Source organism: Limulus polyphemus, unplaced genomic scaffold (assembly GCF_000517525.1).
Source record: "Limulus polyphemus unplaced genomic scaffold, Limulus_polyphemus-2.1.2 Scaffold4061, whole genome shotgun sequence".
In the NCBI taxonomy this organism is placed as follows: domain Eukaryota; kingdom Metazoa; phylum Arthropoda; class Merostomata; order Xiphosura; family Limulidae; genus Limulus; species Limulus polyphemus.
Genome location: NW_013669671.1, coordinates 89,737 through 96,833, shown reverse-complemented (window position 1 = coordinate 96,833; position 7,097 = coordinate 89,737). Strand labels below are relative to the sequence as shown.

The 7,097-nt window shown below is 30.1% G+C and overlaps 1 protein-coding gene across 1 annotated transcript; it reads right to left on the bottom strand.

The window, feature by feature from the left end:
- Positions 1–282: 282 nt before the first annotated feature.
- LOC106470523 (60S ribosomal protein L29-like) lies at positions 283–5,272 on the bottom strand. The gene is made up of 4 exons (XM_013931084.2): positions 5,173–5,272; positions 2,872–2,931; positions 1,343–1,407; positions 283–728 (listed from the first exon to the last, which is right to left on the bottom strand). Exons 2-4 carry the CDS (start codon positions 2,906–2,908, stop codon positions 645–647), a joined length of 186 nt encoding a protein of 61 aa, XP_013786538.1. The 5' UTR covers positions 2,909–2,931; positions 5,173–5,272; the 3' UTR covers positions 283–644.
- Between the last annotated feature and the right edge of the window lie 1,825 nt (positions 5,273–7,097).

The window sequence follows — 7,097 nt, the reverse complement described above, 5'->3', positions numbered from 1 at the left end:
GTTATTTCCTATTCATGACATAGTAATATTGTACCCACTATCACAATGAAGCTGTATTATAACTGCCAGGTAGAGCAGAGATACTCTCATCTACCTATACCTTATCTCATCAGAGGGAAAAAAAACAACTAATTTCTATTCAGTTTCTGAATTATATAGATACAATAAACAGATGAAAAATGTGAAAAAATTTAAGAACCTTAATATATTTGTCAGAAAAATCATGTGAATTTTTTGTATCACAATGCTGTTCATGCACTGTTATTTATACACCCAGTAATATAAAGAAAACATTGATTTTATTACTTCTTTCATACCGTAATGACATTACTATTTGAAACTTCAAATGTTGTTACACTGGTACTCTTAATTCTTATTTATAGTATTTCTTCTTCAATGTTTATACTTTTAGGTATCAATTACATCATTAAGCTAATTGGATACTGCCATCTATTACACAAACTTTAGCTCACTTAAATTGTGAATTTGTTTTGTACCTTATGTTACAAACATTACAAATGTTTAAAGACTAAATGTAAACATTTTTAATACATGACTTAAAAGACAACTTTTCAGGACAAGGAACACCATTTACAATGGAGATTTTATTTGTACAGAATTCTGATCTTGAAAGTTACAATCATTTATGTACTTTTTGGCTGCTGTTTGTGAGGCTTCTTGTTATGTTTACGAGCAAATCGCAAATTCCTCAAAAACTTGGGATCAACCTAAAGAACAAAAATGCTTTATAATTAAAATTCACAGTAAAACATAAATTAGTAAGAAACTACTAACTGATTGAATAACTATTCCACAATTTTCACTGAGAAAACATCTACTTAAATAATTGATTAGCAATTTGTAGGTTTGACACTAAACAATAGGCTTTAAAGTACATATACTCTTTTTAACATCTGACTGAACCAAAAGCCTAAATAAATGTACCAGTTCTAAAGTTTAAAGTACAGAAGTTGTTTGCTTACACACACAGGATGTTACATACAAGGAAACTACACAGTAACAATCATATGCAGCAGTTTCTTTAGCACCATTTCAAAGGTACACCAGAGGGCTCTTTTATACCCACTGATGTGGACACTGGTGCCATGACTAAACATTATTAGACTTTTTAATATATATGGAGGCAATATCTTCAGCAGCCTATTCACACAACTTTGATCTTTCCCACTAACAGTTTGATTCTTTATAAGGATTCTTATCAACAATTTACATATTATTTGATGGTATTATTCTTTCTTTCTTACAAATCATTTTCAAGTCAAACATAAAAAGGTGAGAAGAGAAAAAGATCAATATATTGTTGAAAAATTTAAATACATACTCCTTTCATGGAAGGCTTCCTCTCTCGTTTGGCCTTGTAAATACCATTGCGGTGATCCTTACGGTCTAAAAGATACATGTAATATGAACAAACTATTTCTTCCGCTTACTAAAAACTAATGGTGCTACCTTGGCGTGCAGTCTACAAAGATATTTACACTATAGTGTACTGCCTACCCAGATACTGTCACCATCACCATTTTAATGATTCACTAAAACATAATTTCTTGCTAAATAATTTTATCTATTCACGTTTTTGTTCAGCAAATAATAATAATTTAATAAGTTGTATGTTCCAAAACAGCACCTTAATTTTAGGTTATAATTCTGTTAGTTTTGATTGTTGGAATTTATTTCATTCCAATTATATTTGCCAACAAAACGTTATGTAATGGTATTTTGTACTTTATTAGTTCAAAAGCATTATTTATAATAAATGGCACCAGTTTCAAATAACCGAAAACTAAAATGATGACGATGATAGTATCTGTGTAGACTGCATGCTATAGTGTAAATATCTTTGTAGACTGAATGCTATAGTAGCACCAAACTAACTGTACATAAATTTACACTTATATTTAACATCTCCATCTTTAAAGTTGTCAGGTAGTCTTTGAAACCACAAGTAACTGACAGATATGGCCAGAATAACAAATACTTTGATCAACTGTACAACATTCTTTAAATTATTCCTAACACTTAACTGTTGAGTTTACAAACTTGAGAACCAATAAAAATGTTTTCATTCAATTACCAAAATATCAACAAATTTATTTGTATCAAATATCAAAATTGCACCTCAAATAAAGTGATTTTAGATGTTTGCTTTGACAATCAAGATTGTTACTGAAAAGGAAGTATCATATATATAGATTATCTAAAGCAATTTTATTTTGCACCTTTGAACAGGTACACCAGAGAGTATCTTTCACCCAATGATGTGGACACCAGTGCTTCCCATGTTTTGGAAAAAGGTGTAAACTACGTAAATGTAGACATAAAATAAATATGACACTTCTCTGAAAACAACAATAATAACTTACAATATAGTACTTCTCAAGAGTACATGATTTGGCTTTAATGACAGCACAAGAAAGTGGAAAGAGTTAGAAAGACCATGCAGAAATGAAGAGCGTATTATTTAATGTGGTTTACATCACAGAAGGTTATTTACGAGAGAATACCAATATATAGTTATGTTTACCTAATAAACTTCAAAAAAGTTTTGGTTAAATACAATCACATAAAGTTTGCAAGCCTAAAACATTTTAAGTTTCCTTTCACAGAATATCAAATGTCTTGTTTTTGAATAACTGATAGCTATTTCAAGCATTCATTTTTTTACTATAATAACTTATAACTGCAATTAATAAATTCACACTTCAAATCTGTTATCTAATGTTAACATTTTATTTTATTATGTGCAGTTTTTTCATCCCTTTTTGTAATTGGAAATTACTGATTATAGAAATGTAATGTTTTTTAAAACAAACTATTTTGATGCAAACTAACTTATAACTGTAAACTTACTCTGATTGTGATTGGTATGGTTCTTTGTCTTTGCCATTTTCTAATCTTCAGTGGCTTCACCTGAAATGTCAATGCAAGTAAAGTTAGTATGGAAACTAGAGCAGCATATGACAATTTCACCCAAATTTGATTAATCTAAATCAGGCAAGAAAAACTATATACAGCTCTATAATGTTTGCTTGGACAATAATGTTAAAAAACAAAAATTACAGTAACAGATAATTATCCGAAGCAATTCCTTTTGCACCTTTTTCTCAGGTACATCAGAGGGCTATTTTTAACCCAGTGATGTGGACACGGGTGCCATATGTACATAAGTATGATTAGGCTCTAACACTATGGACTATTATGGAACAGTTGTTTCTTTTCTGAATACATTGAGTCTTTTGTTATCTCAGTAGTTCAAAGTTAAACAAAGTAATGGCTTTGTTCCAGCAGTATTTTAACGGTAACTATTTTAACATTAGATTCACAGTAGAACAGTAACAGTGTCAGATACATTTGTAGATGCAGTTTCATAATGATTAATAATAAACACGAGTAACATTAGATTAACACACAAAGCAATTTTTTTAACATACTAGGCCTAGACTAGTAGGCTTGAGAAACATTAGCTCCAAATGAAATTCTACACAATATTTTTATTCTCATTACAAATAAATTATTACACATTGTAAGTATGTGTGTGTGTATATATTTTGCCACAGTATTACAAAAAATGATACAATCTACTACAAAATGTGATGCCCACAATATCTATGACAGATTAACCAACCTAACTATTTAATATTGGTATTTTTCACATAATGAAAACATATTGTTGCAAGCTACATTTAATATTTTAATTTAACATTTTGTATTATTGACTATAGAAAGTTGATTTGTTGTGAGGAGCACAGGATGTCTCAAGTACTTCTTGAGATGTTGTAATGAATGATGATTAAAGCAAGACAATTAGTGGAATTTGATAATCAATTAATCATTGCATTCATTAATGGATTACGTTCAACTAATCAATTATTTTCACTAGATAGATAAAATATGAAATAGATTATTCTCAGAACATGACTTAAAAAACAACTTGCAATGCTATAAAAAAATTCTCAGATCTTGGATGCATGTTCTTCATAATAAAAATTTAACTGCATTGCACTTACAGCTTGTGCTATGTAAAGGTTAGAATGAATCACAAACAGGGCCAATACCATGTGATATCAGCAATTATTCCCAATATTAGTGATTTACATGCAATTACAATGTTAATTTTTGTATTTATAAAACTTTCTAATCTATGTGATTATTTTTCACTAGGATTAGAATAGTTATTTTTTAAAGCAAAGGTTTGTTGATACAAGACAAAATAGCTGTTTTAGGGTTAAATGATTCAGACTGCTATTAAGAACTTTGCAGCCACCTTTTAGTAGGTATCTTGATAAAGGGCAAGGTGTTCACAATGCCAGACTGTTTTGTAGTTGTTTTGATTTTACTGTATATATATATATATACTGGATACCTAATTGTACAAATATTTTACCTATTTATGTTGTTCTAAGAATTTATATCATTGGGCAGGTTCCTTTTTGTTATTCAATAAACATAATGCAAATGCCAGTACATTTGATGAAAACAGAAGTATTTGCTATAAACTACAATTAATACAAATGGCATTCTTCGATAGGCCTTACTCAAAAAGGAAGCTAAATAACCACTTACTTGCAAATTTACTTTGTTGAACCACGAATTAAACTCACTAAATCATCAGTAAATGCTAATTAAATCTTACATATATTTTCAGCTCTTTCTATTTCTAGTATAACTATATAATTCAACACTATAAAGTATAATATTAATAATAATAGTGACTATTCAAGACACTTATGAAATTGCTATGCATCTCATATCACTTAGAAGACTTTCTTTTGTTCAGAAACGGACAATTAACTCGATTATCTACGACTACGTGGTTGGATTAGCATGACAAATAAAATAATCAAAATAATATTTCCAATTATTCCAACTATCCAAATCTTATGTGAAAATTATTAATCCATTAGCTGAACGTAAAAGTAACGTTAACAATACGATTAAGACGTCAAAATTTTGGAGTCTGAACTACGCCTATAATCAGTGGTTGAGTAAAAATTCAACGTGGCAAAATTATAATACATTTGATACACAAGGTGACAATACATAAATAATACAATACTACTTACTCATTAAAAGTATATATGAACCAATGTGATACAAACAACATGTCGAAATAATGTTAAAAATAACGATTAAATTAGATTTTTAACTCACCACAATCACCACCTATATACTTTACAACTTCCCGAACAATTAAAGAAAGAATTTCACAGCGCCATCTAGGTTACATAGAATTTTCTTGCTTCTAGAGCCATGGAGAACATTATATTTTGTAATAATAACAAAAATGTTGCAATTAATATATCAGCAACTCTTTGTTTTTGAATTACTAATATTACTTTTACGTAACATCCTTTCATTAGCAATTTAATTCAATTTTCATAAAATGTCATTTAACTTTAATAAAACAAGTATAATAAAAATCAATTTTATATTAAAAAGTAGAGATCTATATATATGTAACCTAGCTAGCTAGAGTAATATAGAAAGTTTTAATGCTCTATGTATACACTAGTATCATTTTTGGTACAAGAAAGGTGTCATTGGGACCCCAGACGGAAGAGTTGTGTGAAAGAAGGAGAGTCATAAAGATTGTCATTTTTTCCAGCACGCTTGTCTGAAAAAGTTACTTACTTACTTAGATGAAAATTCGTTGAAATAGTGAAATTTTGATTCACTTCATAAAAATGCATATAGCGAGTTAGGTGGCTTTATAAATACAACATGCTTTATATATATACACACATACAGCAGGTTTGAACAGGAAATTCAGTCCAATTTTATTAACACAATATACAACACAATGTGTTCTAAATATGTAATGAGTTTTAATAACAGTCTATGTAGTATATGAAAAAAGAAATGAGACACGCAAAAGCAAAAAAAAGACAATGTAACACAAAGCATGACCCCTCTAACAAGGACGATATATTAATAGTTAAAACGAAAAATAAACATATGAAGGTTTGAGGCAGTTATCTGTGGGATAATAGGGATATTTCTCTACAACGCTTTGTCTCTGACAGCGAGATATGATCATGTACAACATTTAAGATACCATAAATTAAATGTTGTACATGATAATATCTTACTGTTCACGTCCCTTCCTGAATGCTCGAGAGCCTACTAGATATGCGGTAGTATTGTATATATAAGACGATCAAGACGTGACGGCATCAATGTAATATGTAATTGAACTGCGGATAGAGTATTGTTGAATCGAGCACGTGAGTCGTTCGTTGTGAATTATAGCGTTTGTTATACCGGGACTGTATTGCAAAGTTGTATTCAGAAAGAATAAACCAGTTTTATTTAAGATAGGACTTGTATCGCTAAAGTTTCTTCGAAAATAAATTATACGGAAAATTAACTAACGAACGGAGGCGTAACAATACCTTGTAAATTTGTATGTCACAGTTGAAACAATAAATCACTTTCTTAATTTACATTTAAGCGATGTGGAATTGTCATTATTTTTACCAAATCGTTGCAATATCTACTTATACACATGGGTTACAAACAATATGATTCGGTATTAAAAATTGAAATCAACTCATATTAGTTACATTTTAAACTCACTTGTGGTTGTACATTCATGTGGTTCATCTTAGATGAAGTCTTTCTATTCTGAGTGTTACGTCTCCGTTTGTTAATTGATTTTCTGTAACTTCGTTCCGACGAAACTTAAGCGACACAAGTTCTTTCTTAATAAAACTGGTTTATTCTTTCCGGATATAACTTTACCGATACACTTAACTTCAACAATCGCGCTAAAACAAACGCTAATCAACGAACGTCAACAATACTTCTGACTGCAGTTCAATTACTCACTATCTATACACACATTACCTTCGTGCGTCACGTTGTCCCCCTCTTATTTATACCCGACTACCCTATCTAGTAAATACTAGAGCATTCCTGAAAGAACAAGATAGTTCTAGAAACTAGAGGGCGCCACACCAGTCACGTGACCTCGATGACGCAACAGATCTTAATCAACACACAGAATACTAGGAGTGCTATGACCTGAGAATTTATAGAAATAAAAACACAAGATCTTCAAAATGTAGAATGAACAT